At 34.4% G+C, this 19,702-nt stretch overlaps 2 protein-coding genes across 2 annotated transcripts; one reads left to right on the top strand and one right to left on the bottom strand.

Annotated features, from left to right (window-relative positions):
* Positions 1–495: 495 nt before the first annotated feature.
* On the bottom strand, positions 496–5,068 carry LOC129235563 (DNA-binding protein modulo). Its single transcript, XM_054869464.1, has 4 exons — positions 4,344–5,068; positions 3,706–4,290; positions 3,409–3,648; positions 496–983 (listed from the first exon to the last, which is right to left on the bottom strand). The coding sequence occupies exons 1-4, from the start codon at positions 4,972–4,974 to the stop codon at positions 697–699; spliced, it is 1,743 nt and encodes a 580-aa protein (XP_054725439.1). The 5' UTR covers positions 4,975–5,068; the 3' UTR covers positions 496–696.
* A 2,486-nt stretch (positions 5,069–7,554) lies between these two features.
* Positions 7,555–16,791, top strand: LOC129235562 (beta-arrestin-1). Its single transcript, XM_054869463.1, has 2 exons — positions 7,555–8,468; positions 14,898–16,791. Exons 1-2 carry the CDS (start codon positions 7,931–7,933, stop codon positions 15,734–15,736), a joined length of 1,377 nt encoding a protein of 458 aa, XP_054725438.1. The 5' UTR covers positions 7,555–7,930; the 3' UTR covers positions 15,737–16,791.
* Positions 16,792–19,702: the final 2,911 nt, after the last annotated feature.

Here is a 19,702-nt window from a genome sequence, read left to right as displayed (position 1 = left end):
GCGTGCTAGGCTGTGCCAACTTACACCAATTTAGTAGCGTCTAATGGATTGGAACAATCTCTAGGGATCTTTCTATTTAGGGATTTATCTGCACGCCTCTTGATATCAATATAAAACAGTAGCAAATGTGGTTAAACCGCACATTTTATTGTTTTTAACCGAATTTTCAAATTACAAATTGGCGAACCGACTTATTTTGGTTGGTTCAGTTGAACAATGAACACCAGTTTGAGGGTGAATTCCCGAGTGTAAAAATTAGCAAAATCTTCTTTTTCCAGTACACCAAAATTAAATTCATTCATTTTTGATCAATTTTCATTTCATTTACTTTCACTCGGATTTCATAACCTGCCTGTATGTGAATTACAACCATGAACAAGGTATGAGTTTCTATTAGATTGTTGATTATTTTATAATGTAATTCTTTACAGAAACACCACTCGTAAGAACGGAATAGAGGAATTACGATCGCATTCGAAAATAAAACAAATTAAATTCATTTCGACACCATGAAATATGCCAACTCTAGGATACTTATGCATAATTGGGTCTGATTTAAATTTTTGTATTTTATGTTGGTTTGTAGTATATACTAATAACTAATTGTAAAAATTACATTTGTATTGTAGTAAAACAATTAAAATATTTAGAGCAGCAATATTAATTTTCACTTTAAAATAATTCATATATTTTTATTTAGTTGGGTCTTGGCTTTTTGGCGTACCCTCCTTTGTTGAACGGCGCTGGCCTCTTTCTGTTGAATGATGACTTTTGATGTACGCTTCTGAGTACAGCTTGCTTTTTTTCCGAATATGGTTCTATGAATATTAATTGACCGCGAAGATATGACTCGTTTAGAAGGAAAGCTTTGCAAAAGCTTTCAACATCCTCGAACTTGACAGTGGCAAAACCTGCCGATAAGTGTACATTCTCAATTGGGCCCGTTGAGGCGAAAAGTTCACGAATATCATCCTCAGTCGTACCTGAAAATTAAAAGAACGGTATTTTAACAAAATAAAACGTTATAAAATTATAAAATTTCATGAAAAGCTGCAGGAAATGATAGTATAAAAAATCGTCGAGGTATACGGCAACTTCACCGCTTCTATCATTTCCGAAAAACGTTTATAGACGACCTTTTGGAAAGTAGCGGGGGTATTCCGTAGCCCAAATGGCATCCTCAAAATGAGGTATATTTTATGTAATCTTCTTCGACAAAGAGGCAGTAAAACCCTTTTTTAACCTAATTTCATAAACCATTTTTTGTTGATAAGGTAACTGTCTTTTGTCGTAACTTGATTAGGTTTTCTGTAGTCAACGCACATCAAGAGCTCTCCCGCTTTCTCTACTAATACTGCAGTTGAAACATATTCCAAGTCACTCGAACGTATATATTCCTTTTAACAAATAGTCATCTATTATTTTTTGCAATTCTACTTTTTCATGATAACCTTCTCGGGGTGCAACTGAAAGGTTTATTGTTTTCCATAACTAAACGGATTTCTTTCCTGACTGGCCTTTCAGCTCTCGATTGGCCTTTCAGCTCTCAACTATTCTTTATTCAATAATTCTTGAAGACATTTGTTTTCACTGCCACTAACTCTACCTCCAACTAAAAATTCAAAATCGTCAGTACCTATTGTTTCTCTTGCTAATATTTCACCCGAAGTAGCCCGGGATATTTGTGATGTGTATGGAGAAGGTGCCACAGACGAGTCTATTGCACGGAAATGTGCAAAGTTCAAAAATGGTCGACTGAAAAGACCTCATTGAAATGACCAAACCATACTCATTCACGATAACGCCGGGCCCCATGTTGCACAAGTCAGCCGCACTCCAAGAGCTCGAAAGAGGGGTTCTTCAGTATCCGCCGACCTAGTACCATCTTTCTCGCTCCCTGTCATACTATAACAAAGAGTTCCTTAATCAACCTGGATCAACAACTTCTTTGACACCAGACCAGGCGCTTTTTGGCGGAACGGCATCAACAAATTGGTCGAGAAGTGGGAAGGGGATGTAAACAGCAAGGGCGAATATATAATTGATTAACTTATTGATATAATTATTTTTGTTTAAATTAAAGTCTTCGGTGAAAACGCCACGAACTTATTATTCCCCAACCCAATAGATCAGTCACAAAATGGATTTCCGATTAGAAAGTCACGTAGACGTATCGAGTACAATAAAAATAAATAACTACATTTACATATAAGCCATTCTATCTGCGAGGAATTAAAACATAAAATAACAAGAAAATTCCGCAGAAATTCATATGCTTCCAAGACAACATAAAAACATATGCAAAATCAAACGAAATTTAATTAACAAATGAAAACGAAATATCGTCCCCTTAGTATTAAAATAGCCTATAAATTTTTTGATGTTTCGAGAAAATGAATTTCAAACTTTTTGTCTAAAGTAGCTCTCACTCAAATCTCGTTATGTCTGTAAATATTTATTATTTTTGACTGACGTTTTGACCCACTTTGTGGAACTAGAATTTGACAAAATTTTGACCACATATAAAATCGACGATGGAGAATCCAAAAATTCAATAAAAAAATAAGAGCCTATGAGCACATAGGCTATTGTTATACTAAGGGGACGATATAAAGCAATCGATTCAAAACAAAAATGATTCAACATAATATAAAAAAAGGAGATAGAAATTATAAAAAACTAGAAGTTGTCGTAATAACGGTAGTCTGTACAGTAGTTTTACGACAAAACACAGTTTGATCTCACAAACGGTGGAATCCCCATCCCGCCATTTACATATGTACATACAGTCTAAACAATTAGTAAAATATAAAACAGAAAGTGAGTCGTGTAAAAATACAAGGAATAACGGTACATTATTCAAGCGGCCGCCGTGGCCCAATGAGTTGGTGCGTGACGACCATTCGGAATTCCGTGAGAGAACGTCGATTCGAATCTTGGTGAAAGATCAAAATTAAGAAAAACTTTTTTCTAATAGCGGTCGCCCCTTGGTAGCCAATGGCAAAGCTCCTCATAAAAAATATCTGCCGTCGGAGTCGGCTTGAAACTGTAGGTCCCTCCATTTGTGGAACAACATCAAGACGCCCACCACAAGTAGGAGGAGGAGCTCGGCCAAACACCCAAAGAGGGTGTACGTGCCAATTATATATATACGTATGTATGTATATAAATATTCAAGAAACATGTTGATTCGAAACGTTGGTTAAAAAAAACATAGGTAAGACCATTGTTATGGCAAATATTTAAAAACAAGTTTTAAAAAGGTTTTGGAGAATGATGTTGATGTGATAGCCTCGGATATAAACCCGGGTCAAGGGAAGGGAAAATATGTCCAGCTCTTAGTAAAATGTTTATAACCTCACAAAATATTTTTAGTTATATAAATTAATTCTTACTTATCTGACTTACCGGGTTTTACATTTTGTATGAACACTGTTGATTTACTTCTAGGTGTAATCACTTTATACTCTTGAATTTCAATATCCAGACCATTAGCGCTAGTACCATTCAATTGCAAAGCTTTTTTAGCACCTTTCTGATTCGCAAATGTAATAAAAGCTAGTACATTCTTTTTGCACAATATTGAGTAGCCTTCGATTTCTCCGCATTTAGAGAAAATTGAATCCAATTTAGCGGGTTCAATACATTCTGTAATTATTTGATTAATTCATAAATTATAAATGTGATATTTTTATTCTGACGTACCTAACTTTTGGCTATTTTTTAAAAGAATAGTGCGCTGAGGGTCTTTTGTCACTTCTTTGTTTTGCTCATCCCCTTTTTGCACCCACAAGTTTAAACCATTAAGAACCGAGTTGTGTAGATTCACTGCAGCCGGTATTGAAGATGCATCTTTAAAACAAACAAACGCATATGCGAGTGGGTTGCGTGAAAAGAGGCTCACGCTTTCAATTTCACCGCATTCAGCAAAATGCTCTTTAACTTGCTCTTCAGTTGTACCCTGCTTTATATTTTTAACATAAACGGTGCGAGATTTGCTCTCCTCAATCTTGCGTTTTTTATCTTCATATGCAGCCTTCTTTTCCTCGGCAAAAATTTTTTTTTTTTCGACCCTCTTCAATTTCTTGGGATTTGGTGTTTGAATGTTTACTTTCAGTGTGATACCTTTAACCTTAGCTATATTGTCTGTTCCAGCTTGCGCTGCTTCTGCTTCTTCAGGTGACGAATATGCAACGTATGCGATGCTACTAACTGGTCCATGAATGTTATGGATAGTATCCAAATTACCATACTTTGCAAACACCTCTACCAGGTCAATTTGCTTATATTCTGTAAACACAATTTCATTACAAACATTACCTTACTTCTTTTATTTGACTTACGTTTGGGAAGGTTTTTTACTACAAGCACTTGGTCTTTAGGGAAGTCTTTTGGAAGAGCACCAGTTTTAATTTTTGAGAAAGCACTTCCGCTTGTTGACTTCTCCTTTTTAGCCTTAGTTGCTTTAACCGATTTCTTTTCAATAGGTGCTTCAGCTGGTTCTTCATCGTCGGATTCGTCTTCACCCTCTTCCTCAGCTTCATTATCAAGCAAGTCTCCGTCTTCGGCCTCATCATCTTCATCATCATCGTCCTCCTCTCCATCTTCATCATCATCATCTTCATCTTCATCATCGTCATCATCTTCATCATCAACCTCATTTCCATCCTCTTGGTCTTCAGCTGCGGAATCCTCTGCATCATCAGCTATGCCGGCAGCGACATCAGCACCAGAATCTTCTTCCTCGTCCGAGTCATCTTCCTCCTCTTCTTCTACCTTCTTTGGCGGCACCGCTTTTACGGGAGTTTTCCCACCTTTCTTTTGATTAATCTTTGCCGGTGTTCCTTTTGCAGGACTAATGCCAGTTTTCTTCTGATTAATCTTTCCCGGTGTTCCTTTTGCGGGACTAATGCCAGCTTTTTTAACGCCATTAAATGGAGATTTTATACTCACATTTCCTTTCTTTTGCTTCATTTTGAGATATTTAAAATTATTATATTAATTTCCGAAAAAGTAGACCGACACTCAACTGACACCAGGAGAAAATGGCAGAAGGCAGAACCACGCTTTATTCAACCCCACGTGTTTATACGAAATTTCACAGCATTGCCGGTCTTAATTAAAAAGATTGCCATATTCTCAAAATTGTACCAATGGGTTTGGATATACCCTGAAAAAAGTTTCGAGTACAGTGTCTCCAAGTCTCCACTTCGTCAATTCTTTTGTGGCTGCACGCAAAATTTAAGTTTTTTATGAAAAGGCTTAACCACCCTTGAAAGAAATGAGTTTTTTTATTTTTAAACAATTTGATGATAAAAAATATGTTTAACATAATGTATGAACTTTTAAGTATTTATTTTTGGGTTGATTAGGTTATAAAAATGTTTTCCCCATAAAAATAAAAAACTACACAAAAAGACTGTAAAGTTAAACTTGCCCCTTTTTACGATTCTGAAAGTTTTTTTATTTTTCTTTATGAATGAAACACCTGATTTTAACAAAATAAATGATATAAACCAAATTTGGTAAAAATATCCAGAAGTGTTGGCTACAATTATTTAGATATACTGATGAATTAATGAATCCCATGTTTCCAAGTTTTTCATAAGAAACACCCAATATATAGTTCTAAGGACACTAGTAGGATCTCAATGACGAGCACAGTTAAATGTCTATAGCATTGCTGCGGTATAATTTGTAAGTGGTACTTATGACAAAGTCAATAGTAAATAGGAAAAGTGTAACCTTCGGCATTTATTTCAGTGTATCCACCTACATAAATTGATCTGTGCTGTCACAACAAGGCACCAAATCGTAAATTAGTTTAAATTATAGAAGAGCGTTTTTCATGCAATAAATCACAGAGCTTATGACATCAGGTATATTGCATGCAAGTAACTGCCAGTTTGGTGTTTTGACAGCTATATTTTCATTTATATGAAATCTTTGAAATGGCAACTTCATAAAATCAAAAGAGAAATTTAAAAACAAAGTATTTCTTCTAGAATTTGTACCGCATAAAGGCAGCGAATTGATGGATCTTCTGATATTCTTTTTAATATTTCCTTCAGTCAGTTTTTCAGTTGCTCGAAATTGCAAGTAGTCTTTCCACGAATTTTTTGTTTTTTTTTTCGAATGAGAAGTTATACGATCAAATGTCTGAGTAAATAATATAAAGCCAAGAGGGCTAAATCAAGGCACAATAAACGGGGAACAGTAGCAGGGCAGACATTTTGATTTTTTTCTATTTATTTGGTCTTTAAATTACCAAATTTTGTTCAAGCTCCTCTAAACCTTCAATCTTTCTTTATAGAATCTTACGTAAAAAAAACTAGAGTCAAAAAAAGGACTTAGTCAAGGCACATTAAACTGGGAACAGTACCAGGCCAGCAGTTTTAATTTTTTTAATTTATTTGTCCTCTAAATTACCAAATTTTGTTCAAGTTCCTCTAATCCTTCAAAGCAAAAACCAAAAATATTGCTCTTCTTGCTTTTCCTCCTGCTGCCTGTTTAATGTGCCTTGCAGTAAACACATTTTGGGATGAGGTACTGTGGGGGAACAAAAGATCATGAGATCGAAGTGCAAACCTCATAGAGAATCTAATCTAATCGAAATACATTTTGTCTTCTTCCACCTGACTCCGTCTAGGAGCCGCGTGGCACATTTAAATATTTTGTAAATATGTTATACATTTAGACTTAACAACATAAAATGTTCTGATAACTCACGGTTGGCTGAATATGCTTATCTGTACGTTTTGAGAAATCTTAAAAAAATTTTTAATTACTGTATTTTTATTTGCTGTACAATTTGAATATGGCAGTGCTGGGGACATTGCATATAATTCCGAACAGATTACGGGTTGAGGAACTATCAGTAGCTTTCAGTTAGGTGTCAGTTCACAATAGTTAAAAATTGTGAACTCATAGCATAAACTCATTGCCGTAACAATGGAAAAATTGTCTTGTTTGCAATGTCGTCTTAAAGTTAATTTATTAAATAATTTCAAAGCTCTAGCCTTTTAGCGAATCTCTTTATAATGATATTTTTGGTATAAAAAGAATTTGAATCAATTTATTTGTTCAAAATCCTATCGTTGATTATAGTATATTTAAAACATCAGAACTATATTATTGTTTTTTTTTTGTTTAAATAACTTTCGAATTTTAACCGAATTTATGCTCATTGTCGCCAGCCAATTTAGAAATATATTTAATTAGGCGAAATTGACAATTTCAGTCCATCAGTCAATATGTTGCGCTGTCATAATTGTAAATAATTGCGTCCATACGAAAGTACGTATTTAAATATTTGACGGTGATAACTGTAGTTTGCCATCGCCTATCTGTTTATATTATCAATCTCAGTAGAATTCATCGGAATTTGCCAAAGTCAATAGAATATTAGTAAGAAGTTTTAAATAGATAAATATTAGTTATCCGGTGTTTATTTAATAAGGTTTCACTCAATAACCAAATCGCGCGTATTAGATATGTTATTACGCTTAACCGCCACAGATGCAACACTGTACGGTATACACATTCCGTGTGACGTTTCCTTCGTGTCAATTTTTTCTGATTATTTTGGGTTGGTCGTCGTCGTTGGTTAATTTCTGATCGTTTAAAAAATATTAAGGGGAATACAAGCTAATTAGAAAATGTTGTAGACAAAACTTATAATTCCCAAAAGTGAATCAGTACGAAACTAATATAAAATACCAAAATAAAGGATTAGGAAGAAATGAGGAAAAATAAAGACTATTTAATTTAAAGCGGTAAGGTGTAATTGCGATATTTCTGGGAATTTGGCAGCACATTTTCATAGTGGGGTCAGCAATTAGATGACAAAGCAGGATAACCTCATATAAGAAGCAGAACCACCAACATAAATCCAACCACTAGAGGCTGTTTCAGTAAAACAGATACACCGATGAACAACCTTTCCACCAGCGGAGCCGCAACTACTGCCACACCCTCGTCAGATGAGGCTGGAGGTGGTGGTGGCGATGCAGATGCAAGCTCACGGCGCCAAGCCACTAGAGTATTTAAAAAAAGCTCTTCTAATGGCAAGATCACAGTTTACCTGGGGAAACGTGATTTCGTCGATCACATTACACATGTTGATCCCATCGACGGAGTGGTTTTTATAGACCCAGAGTATGTGAAAGATCGTAAAGTGTTTGGACAAGTTCTTGCCGCTTTTAGATATGGACGCGAGGATTTAGATGTGCTGGGCCTGACGTTTCGCAAGGATTTATATCTAGCGCATGAACAAATATATCCGCCACAACAAACCGAGAGGCCATTGACAAGATTGCAGGAGCGGCTCATAAAAAAATTAGGACCGAATGCATATCCATTTTACTTTGAGGTTCCTCCGTATTGCCCGGCATCAGTGTCACTGCAGCCAGCTCCTGGTGACACGGGTAAATCATGTGGCGTCGACTATGAATTAAAGGCCTTTGTTGGTAAGTCATTATAAAGATAAAAACTGAGACGACACTTTCACTGATACTGATATTGTATATAATCTAGATCTAGCAATTAATTTATGTGAAATTCTATGGTGATTTTAGATTCGTGGAAGAAATCAATAACTTACCAAGCGCTTATTTATCGTCAAAAGAAAAATAAAATTCAGGTCATTTCCAAAGTCAAATTCATTCAAATTGTATGCGATCGTGTAAGAGGGCTTGAATTTATTTTCTGTTCTGGTTATCGTGCGATAAGGCATGTCACGTCGAGGTTAATTAATCCCAACGACAATAATTTTATGAACATTGAACAAATGATGCATTTCAACATTACTTATTCTTTGCGCTAATATTATTACCCATATCGCCATACCGTCCTAGGCGATGATTAGCTTTAGGTGGTTGCGTCATTGCTGCGCAGTTGTAATTGTTGCGCAAATGGATGTGGGTCATTAAAATTGATGACGTTTAATGTGTCAATAGGGTAGGTAGTGCAAAGTAACTTGCAATTTAATGTTTTCCTTTTTTTCAAGTATCATTTACTAGTTATTTGCACTAAAATTGTGCTGTAAATGTATGTATGTATGTATTTTTACAAAAATATGCTGAATACATTTAAATGAATTGCAACGGCTTTGTTATTTTTTAACAAGGATTATTTTGAATACACAAAAAAAACTAAGGTTCATAAATATATATACTACATTAAATGAATTTTGCGCAAGTAAGATATTCGAAATCCAATATTTTAAATAGATAGGTATATTTTTTTAGAGGTTATTCGAAGCAATGATACTCAATAATGGTATAAAATCATGATTCATGCCAATTCCTCTGCTCTACGCCTGCGGCTCATCATGTTGCAGTTTTGTTGTTGCGTTGTTAAGCTGCTGCCATTTGCCGATTTGGTAATTGAGATTTCGTTGCAAAACAATATCGTGTCGATCGCACACACTCCTGGTATATATGTATGTTTGTATGTAAACATTTTTTCGCAACAAGCCAAAATATTGAGAGTGTGCGTTTTGTTGAATTGCTTGTATGTGCTTGTGTTGTCGGCTCATTCCTTACGTGGTATGCCGTTGTGTTCTTAATAGAATGCTACTGTTGATTTTAATTTTTTTTGGTGCTCAATTAATGTTCGGTTTTGTTTATTTTTCTAGATTGCTCTTCCTTCTACCGATTGGTTTTATTCAGTTGTCGAGTATTTGAGTTAATTTTTTTCACATTTCACTTTTACACGCAGATACACATCTACATACATATGTATATCAATATATGTGGAAAGATAAATTTTTCTAAATGGCATAACTCATGGTCGTTATTTTCCTCGCAGCTACAAAAGTTGCGGCGCCTAAGTCGATAAAAAACGCTGTATACAGTGGTGGAAAAAAATAGACTCTTACCTTTTATATGCATTTCATCGTTCATATCTTAAATATTATTGCAATATTAAATTCCGATCTTGCACACGTTTGTTTGTTTCAATATACTGCTCTCAACAACAACAAAATTATTTACCTTCCCATCATAAAAAAAGAGAAAACACCATCCATGCTCGTAGAGTACCTAAATAGGTTGGCAAATAAAATAGACTCATAACAGTTTAAATGGGAAAAGCTCCGTTAATTTCCACTTAAAATTTTTCAAATCAAAGAAATCAGCTAGTCCAGTATTGTATTGTCATGAATAATTATTCACTAACGTGCTTTTGAATTGAAAGTTTGTAAAATGGGTCGCCGCGTTCATTGTACCGAAAGTGAAAAAAAATCATAGAAAATCTTCGGAAAAAAGGTTATACCATCAAAAATATTGCCGAAATTGTTTAAAGATCCGATCATTTAGTGAGAAATGCGCTTAAAAGCAAAAATAAAAACGACGAAAAACGGGGAAGACCACGGACGACGACCATACTAGAAGACCGCGCTATGATCCGAATATCGAAGTCGCAGCCCTTTGCCACATCCATTGCAATTAAAAACACAAATTTACCCGGGCGCATAGCGAAAAATGTTCCACTTTTAAGTAAAAACAATATCCAAAAGAGAATGTCTTATGCCAAAGAGCATTTAAATGAGCCTAGCAAAAATTGGAGAAATATACTATGGTCTGATGAAAGCAAAATGAATCTTTTTAGCAGCGATGATCGCACTTATGTCCACAGACCTCCAGGCAAAGAACTGACAGCACGGTATACAAAAAAAAAACGGTGAAACACGGAGGCGGAAGTATTATGGTATGGGGCTGTTTCTCATACTATGGTGTTGGGCCATTGTACCGAATCGATGGTATAATGGATTCGGCAAAATACTTTGATATTTTACAAAAGGTTATGATGCCTTATGCTTCAGAGGAGATGCCGATAATTTGGCGTTTTCAACAAGACAATGATCCGAAGCACTCTGCAACTGTAACAAAAACTTGGCTGCGTAATGAAGGTATTCGGGTACTGGAATGGCCCTCGCAGAGCCCAGATCTCAACCCAATTGAAAATTCATGGGGAATAGTGAAGCGAGAGCTCTCTAAAATGCCAAAAGCTACGAATAAAATGGATCTATGGAGAAAAGTGTTACAGATTTGGCAAACGATTGCGTATTTAAAGTTTTGTATCCTTTTTTTAGTGAAATAGCTGTTATTTGAAAAAAATTTGAAATAAAATGAAAAAAAAAGTCTATTTTTTTTGCCAGCCTGTTTAGGTACTCTATGAGCAAGAGTCGTGTTTTCTCTTATTTTTTAATGGAAAGGAAAATATTTTTGTTGTTGTTGAGAGCACTAGATTTGAACGAAGAAACGTGTACAAAATTATTAAACAATTGTGCAATAATATTGGGGATATGAACGGTCAAATGCATTTCAAGGCTAAGAGTCTATTTTTTTTCCACCACTGTATGTATGTATTCACACAGAAGCGAATATGTTAACCTTTTATGTTAAGGTATTTTGTGTTTAATAATAGATTGGCTAGTAGGGGTATCAGTGAAACATATAGTTTTGTTTGTAGGATATGGTAACGTACACAACTTAGTGTTTCTTAAATTCAACTTAGGCGAGTTATTACTTGTCATCTCAGGTTTGTTTAAAGTAATAGTTTTATTTTGATAGTTCATTGTTTACAAAATTAGGTTGGGGAAGTGTATATGAGAAAGCCACATACTCCCGCTGGGAGACATTATCACTATTGGTAGGAGTCTAAAAAATCTAAATCCAAAAAACCTCTGCAAAGTCAATCCAAAATCAAGGTTTTCCGATCGTTTAATTTGATTGTAAGTAATGTTCACGCCAAATAGTTTCTGCCTGACCAAACAGCAAATAAGGGGTTTGAAGTAAATACAATTGAATGATTGAGTTGATACTATGTATGTATGTAGCGCGGAAAACGTTGAGACAACTTGGACAATTGCAGCCAGTGGAAAGGCACATAAGCTCAATCTAGCCCATCTCTGACTTTAATAAGGAATCTGGCCTTGGATGAGGTACTGGGATGAGTAGAGGGCCCAAAAGACCATGAGATCGAAGTGCAAACCTAAATCTATCTGTGTATGTAGGAAAATACGCAAAGGGAATTGAAGGCCACTCCAAAATCAGTCTATGACGAAAATGTTGAAGATTGGAATGTGTGGAAATTACTTAAGAGGGAATTAAATAAATACCAATGAACAATTGAACTGTCTTAGTTTTACGAGTATTGAGAAGTTTTGAAATCTTTTTGAACACAAGGTATACATATATGAACGATATGCACATATACAGTTGCGGACAAAACTCTACGTACGAACCCTTTTTTCTTAATTTCTCCCGATCTAAAGCATTTAAAAGGAATGTAATGATGCAGTTTTGTTTTAAGTCTAATTATATAACAAATGTAAAAAAAATTATTTTATTTATTTATTATTTACTTTAAAAGTTATTCTCGAAAAATGCACTGACAAAAGTGTACATATATTATATTAAGACACTTATTTTGCTCTTCTTTTCTGCGAAATTTATGGCATTCTGTCTTTTGAAAAAGTGTAATGTCGCTTCGCAAGGAAATCTCTACTGATTTGAGAAAATTAGTTGTTGAGTGCAGAAGTAATAAGAAATCCTTTGGTGAAATAGCTGATTTATTGCATTTAAGCAAGTCTACGGTAGAAACTATTTGTAAAAACTTTGAAACATCCAATTATCTGGAGAGTAAGCCGCGTAGTGGAGAGATGTATTCTTTATTCGCACAGCAGTGAATCAGAATCCGAAAATACATGCTACTGATTTGGCCCAGACTAGCCAAGAGGTATCAAATTGTTGCCCACCGACGTACAATAACCAGGGCCCTTAATAATGAAGGTTACAACTGCAGAACTGCTCGAATAAGCGAGAAAAACCGAAAGCTTCGTCTGGAGTTTGCCAAAAAGCACCTTAATAAGGGAATATAATTTTGGAAACTAGTTTTATTCGCTGATGAGTCCAAATACAAGATATTTGGATACGACGACAAAGCCCAAGTTTCGAGAAAACCGAACACTGCCATGGATCTTAGAAATCTGATTCCGACTGTAAAGCATGGTGGTGGCAGTGTCATGATTTGGGGAGCAGTTTAGGCCACAGGAGTTGGAAACCTCGTTTTTATTGAAGGAAATATGTATCGCTTCCAATACAAGACCATTTTGGAACAAAACCTGATGCCATCCGTGGGCAAACTAGGCCTAGGCTCGAGCTGGATCTTCCAGCAAGATAATGACCCGAAGCATACTGCGCAAATCGTCAAGGATTGGCTGCTGTATTATGCTCCATGGCACCTATATTCACCTCCACAAAGCCCGGACTTAAACATTATTGAGCATGTTTGGGGAATTTTGGAGCGAAAGTTTCGGAAGCACTCTATTACTAGTGCTCCAATCCTCAAAGAGAAGTAGCTGGAGGAATGTCAGAATATCTCGGTGGAGGAGCTTGAAAACTTAGCAGCTTCAATGCCCAGACGTTTACAAGCAGTCATCGACGCTGGTGGTGGCTCAAAAAAATATTAATTTCCACAAATTTTATCAGTTTTCCCAGATAATTCTTATTTTCTTAGTTCGTATGTACACTTTTGTCAGTGCCTTTTTTTGTTTTTTCGTGAATAACTTTTAAAGTAAATACTGAAAATAATTTTTTTTTCCTTTTGTTATATAATTAGACTTAAAACAAAACTGCAACATTACATTCCTTTTAAATGCTTTAGATCGGAAAAAGGAAAAAGGGGCCGTACGGAGAGTTTTGTCCGCAACTGTATATTTATGTGTAGCAATTTGCTTGCATCTGGACATTCATAGTAAATAAAATTGTTTCTTTTCTCTTTCCTCCACTTCAGCTAATACATACGTACATATGTATATGTTTAACTTTGACGCAAATTTGCTAGTCAGTAAATTACTATTCACTGAAATTAAACAGAAAATTTAATGAGTAAATCTATTGTAAAATTTAGAAATTTATTTGCCGCTATAAATACATGCCGCTGTGTGTATATGTCTGCGTCTGTTGTAGCCGAACAAGTTTGTGAAAAAATCGCCTTGAGTTTTTTCTTTGCATTTTATAGTGATTGTAAGCACTGACTCAAATGTTGACCTTTTAATTGAAGATGCTGGCTTTTTCAACACTTAATTAAACATTCATACAGCACTTGATTCAGTAGATATACACAATAGATTTCTCATGCTTAAATATATGTAAGTGCATATAATTAAATATAAGTATTGTAATAAAATTGAAGAAACGGGGAGGAGTAGCCACTATTTACGCGTGCTTTTACAGTAGCGGCCCTTGTTGCCGATTGGTTGGTGCATGACTGCAATTCGGTAGTACTGGGGTTGGGCCAGTAGGCAAGAAATGTTTTTCAAAACTTTTAATAAATTCTCAAATAACACCTGTTTCTTCGTAATCGCATTAGCTGCGTCCCTTAAGGTAATTGATCTCGAAGAAGTGGGCTGTTTATTTTTTTGTTGCAGCAGCAGTGTTTAATATTATAATTCCACCACAGTCGGTTCTACGTTACCGGAATGGCCCTGATTTATACCTGGTCAAGGACAGCCACTTCAGCAGTATTTCCCGTACTTGTAGGGGGAATGCTTATGCTGCTACTACTACAACAACAGTAATCCATGTTTTACCGTAATAACCTTTCATTAGCGCTGCTCAGAGTATTTCCGGTGTCAGGGTGAAATGTGGGCCTTTTCCACAATAGATTTTGACTAAGATGAGTGTATGTAATATCTATTTATCTAAACTGAACTTGGCATCCTTTTAGTTGGTACTTTTGCTTAAGAGAGCTTACGGTTGATTTTTAATCAGTATTTAGAAATAATTTTAACTAAATTAAAGCTCGCTCTGCCTCCAAGATATACCTTTTAGATTGTATTTTACAAACTTGTTTTATTGCCCATTAATAACACAAGTTTCTTTTCATAGGCGAACACATCGATGATAAGCCCCACAAGCGCAATTCAGTCCGCTTGACCATACGTAAAGTTATGTACGCACCGTCCAAGGTGGGCGAGCAGCCATCCATCGAAGTGAGCAAGGAATTCATGATGAAACCGAATAAAATCCACCTAGAAGCCAGTTTGGACAAAGAATTGTACCACCATGGTGAGAAAATTTCCATTAACGTACACGTTGCCAACAATTCAAATCGCACCGTCAAGAAGATCAAAGTGTGTGTGCGTCAATTCGCCGACATTTGCCTTTTTTCGACGGCGCAATATAAATCGGTAGTGGCGGAAACTGAATCGGAAGATGGCTGCCAGGTATTGCCTGGTTTTACGCTTTCCAAAGTATTTGAACTATGTCCACTGCTCGCCGACAACAAGGACAAGTGGGGACTCGCGCTCGACGGCCAGTTGAAGCACGAAGATACAAATTTAGCGTCCAGCACGCTCATAACGAATCAGGCACAACGCGAAAGTCTTGGTATCATTGTTCACTATAAGGTGAAAGTTAAGCTGTTGATCAGCGGTCCACTACTAGGTGGCGATTTAGTTGCCGAATTGCCGTTCACGTTGATGCATCCAAAACCAGAGGAGGAAGATAATCCACTGCTAATGGATAAATCGCCACGTCAGAGCATACGTGACGCTGGGTTATCTTTGGATGGTGGCAGTTGCGACGGTGGGGCGGGAGAAGCACAGCATGCCGAGGTGCCCACCACGAATTTGATACAATTGGATGAGGATGATGCGCAAGACGATGACATAATCTTTGAAGATTTCGCACGACTCCGTCTAAAAGGCGCCGAAACTGAAGCCTAGACAATGAGTCCACTCTTGTGGCGTTGCGTTGATTCGTTGACATTGGCCATTTAAAACGCTAGAAAATATCACAACGTAAATTTGTTTGTAAGACGTAATTTGACTATGTGTGAATAGACGTGAAATTAGGACTACTTTTCTAAATTTTGCATTACATTCTTGTTATTCGCTATTTTTTTAATTTTTTGTTTTTAATTTTATTAATGTCTTGCAAATTAGAAATCAATGTTTAAATTTGTGGTGCAAAAATATAAGTGAATATACACGGAAACAAGTTAAATAATCGTTAGAAACTAAGTTTTGTATCTAAGTTGGAAAAGTAATAATTGTGCGAATTGGATGTTTAACATCTTTCGTTAATGAAAGAACTGGGGCTGCTATGTTATTACTACTGCTAATACTAAACTAAAAGCTGGCTAAATTTGAGCACTTGATTTGCAAATATAAAGAAATTGAACGAAAAACGAAACTGTCATCGCGCAAAAACAGAAAATATGCATTTTTATTGTATTTAGTATTTTCTAATTTCTTATAATTGTATGAAACTTTATTTTAAAACTATTACGAACATGCATATACAATAATATAGAATTTGACTTTTTATATAAAAGATACAGAAGTTTGCAATTTTATAAAATATTTCTATTTTTTTGGTTATTTTTCTTTTCATATTTCATTTATTTCGACCGACTTGTTTAAACTACATACATATATATTTATTTAATAAGTTAAAATCAAAGATACTACATATTAATGTTAGTATGTCGCAGCAACAATATAAGCTTTAATTGTAAAAAAAAAATTTATACCTGTTGAAGGATTGAGAATGGAACAAAAGGAAAATTAAAAATAGAAACGAAATAAACAAACAAACGTTGCATTTTAACATACATACATACAAATAAGCTCGCTTGCGAATCCGAAAATTTTTTATTTAAATTATAGGTACAATGATTGCGCTTATCTAATTGTAAACTCTTAAATTGTAAATTGTAAAATAAATATTTGATTTTATGTCACAATGCACTGCACATGCACACACAAAATACCATACATTCCTGCAGTTTCTGATTGGTCGTACTTTTGCTTTGCATTCAGCGGTGAATATATTAACATACGCATATATTTAAAAAAAAAAACGTGCAATAAAATTTTATGAAAATGCATTCGAGTGCTGGCTAAACATTTCGCTGAACAGCTTTTCACTCCAAAATTTTTACGTTTATTAATTTTGTTATCTTTACGCCTGCTGTTATGCAGATGACCTCCGTTTTGTTTTTAATATATGTATAATACATATCTTTGTTGACAAGCATTAATTGCCCAAGTCGAAAATCAGGTTTTCGAGAAATACTATTTTATATGCATACATTTGTTTACGCAAAGCGAGTGAGTGATTTTACATAAATGTAGTAGTCAATCAAGAAGAAGAAGTTTCTTTCTTAACCCATTCTACGCCAGCGTTACCTCAGAACATGCGCATAGGCTTACCAGCAGCATTCTTTTTATTTTTGTTTGATTCACTGTAATAATAACGGTTGTTAAATGTGTCTACACTAAGTGTGTTCGTTCCAACGGCAGTCGGTTCAACGTAACCGGAACGACGCTGACTTATATCCGACCAAAGGCTGTCACTTCAGCGGCATTCCTCGTACATTTATGTGGCATGTTTATGCTGCCACAAAACACTAAGTGTGTTCAAATAATAACTAATTTATGAGATATTTAACAAGTGGTTTTGAAAAAACTGTGACACGGCACCACGTATTTAAATATAACAAATTTTTCAAATAGTTATAAAAAAAATTCTATTTATGTACCTGAATTAGTGTGCAGCAAACTTTGAATTAAAAGTTTATTCAAGAAACTACTGGTTCGAGTAAATTTTATAGCAATATTGCTGAAAATTTGCTCACAAGTAGATAACGTTCTGTATTGCCCAAACAAATGAACGCGGCCACTTGAAATTTTGTGTAGACACTTCTACGATCAGAGGTAAAAAAATTAGGTTTGGAAGAACAAACATTCCTATGAATGCTGCTCAATTGATGGTTGTTGGTCGGATATATGGTAAGTTCGGGTCGTTCCGGCAATGTAGAAGAGACTGTCGTGGGAGGGTTATTAACCCTGCCTGATCAATGCTAGTTTCGACTGCCGTTCCTCTCTTATTTTGCTCTTTACTTTTAATTAATTATTTATACAAATTAAACAAGAATTTAATAGAAAATGTGTGGTAATGGTAATTTTGAATTCATGTACAAAATATATGTATAATAAAAAATGTAATAAAAAATATAATAAAAAATATGTGGTAAAAAATAATAACACAAAATATTATATATTAAAAAAAATTACATGTAATAAAAATATATAATTAAAAATATGTAACTAAAACTATATTAAAAAAATGAAATAAAAAATTTATGACAAAAAATATATAATAAAAAATATGTAATAAGAAATATATAATAAAAATATATAATTAAGAATATAATAAAAAACTGAAGTAAAAAATGTATGACAAAAAATATATAATAAAAAATATGTGACTAAAAATTTATTAAAAAGGAAATAAAAAATGTATGATAAAAAATATATAATAAAAAATACATATGTAATAAAAAATATGTAATAAAAACGCCCATGAGGTCTAAGTGCAAACCAAATATAATACAAAATTAAATAAAAAATTTACAATAAAAATATATAATAAACCAGATATAATAAAAAAATATATATAATATATTATATTAAAGAACATATAATAAAAAATTTCGAATAAAAAAAAATATACGTTATTAACATAATAAAAAAATGCTAAATTTGTAAATAAAAAATATATAATAAAAAAATATATAATAAAGGCAATGAGGTCGAAGTGCAAACCTCGAGGTAGTCTATAAAAATAATATATATAATAAAAAATATGTAATAAATAGATAATATTTCATAATCAAGCACTTTTAGTTGTACTGCCTCTTCAAAAATGGCATTTAAAATCTTGATAGTGGAATTGACTAAAATTGGCGAACACGTATGAAAAGTATTATTGCTTATGCAGGATTAAGTCGACTTTGGCATTTGTGCTTGTAATCAGAGATATTATGTATCGGGTGTTGTTTTTAGATGTTGTGAGAACTATCGATATCGATAACTATGGTTTGACAGTGCTGAAAGTGGCAAACTGAGTTGACTTTTCTGTTCAGTCATCAAAAATCGTTTGACGCCAGAACAACGATGAAATGTGGTTCTAAAAAAACGGCGCGGCTTGTTATTCAGCGCTCTTAACATTCGATTTATTGCAATATTCAAGCCAACATTGATGCCATACAATCAGATTTATTGGAAAAAATAGTCAAAAACTTATCTGATCGGATGAACCATGTAACTCGTAACCGCGGTGTACATATATCGGATATCATATTGAAAAAAATAAATGCCATGAAATCATCTACCCGATGATAATAAAAAATACTTCACTTTTGTATCTTAAAAAAACACCCGATACATATGTAGCTCCAGCGACAAATTATATTTACCTTACTTTTATTTTAAAATTTCTATTTTATTTCTTCGTTTAAATCTGACCTAGATACGTCTATAAAATAAAGTATGTTATAAAATTTCTTATAAATTAGGCCGATGGTTAAGATATTTCGATTAATGAGGAGCTCAATGTTATGTAGCCTTTTTTAATTTCTAACTTATTCCGGATATAGGAATGTACTAAGCCCGGTTTTAGTGACATTATAAAAAGTTATCCATAAAGTTTTGAAGAAAGCACCTGGAGTGCGAATGCTTGGCTAGATATAATTCCGTTATATTTCAGTAAAATAGTCCATACACAAATTCAACTCGCGTGGTAACGACTATTTGGAGTCCTGCTATCCGTTTTTATGCGCCTGCTTCACTTTTTAATTTCTATTCTTTATAAAATCACTTTTAGTTTTCCTTGTACCCTACAAT

The sequence above is a fragment of the Anastrepha obliqua genome, chromosome 1 (genome assembly GCF_027943255.1).
Source record: "Anastrepha obliqua isolate idAnaObli1 chromosome 1, idAnaObli1_1.0, whole genome shotgun sequence".
Lineage (NCBI taxonomy): Eukaryota > Metazoa > Arthropoda > Insecta > Diptera > Tephritidae > Anastrepha > Anastrepha obliqua.
Note: the sequence above shows the minus strand (reverse complement) of the source record. Positions and strands in the feature narration are given on the sequence as shown.

What these genes read in the sequence shown, in the direction of transcription:
- LOC129235563 (XM_054869464.1), bottom strand. Translation starts at nt 4,974, where the DNA reads ATGAAGCAAAAGAAAGGAAATGTGAGTATAAAATCTCCATTTAATGGC. An exon ending in AAAAAATAGCCAAAAGTTAG is followed by an intron (nt 3,649 to 3,705) that starts GTACGTCAGAAT and finishes AAATAATTACAG; the next exon opens with AATGTATTGAACCCGCTAAA. An exon ending in CATACAAAATGTAAAACCCG is followed by an intron (nt 984 to 3,408) that starts GTAAGTCAGATA and finishes TTTAATTTTCAG; the next exon opens with GTACGACTGAGGATGATATT.
- LOC129235562 (XM_054869463.1), top strand. Translation starts at nt 7,931, where the DNA reads ATGAACAACCTTTCCACCAGCGGAGCCGCAACTACTGCCACACCCTCG. An exon ending in TGAATTAAAGGCCTTTGTTG is followed by an intron (nt 8,469 to 14,897) that starts GTAAGTCATTAT and finishes TTCTTTTCATAG; the next exon opens with GCGAACACATCGATGATAAG.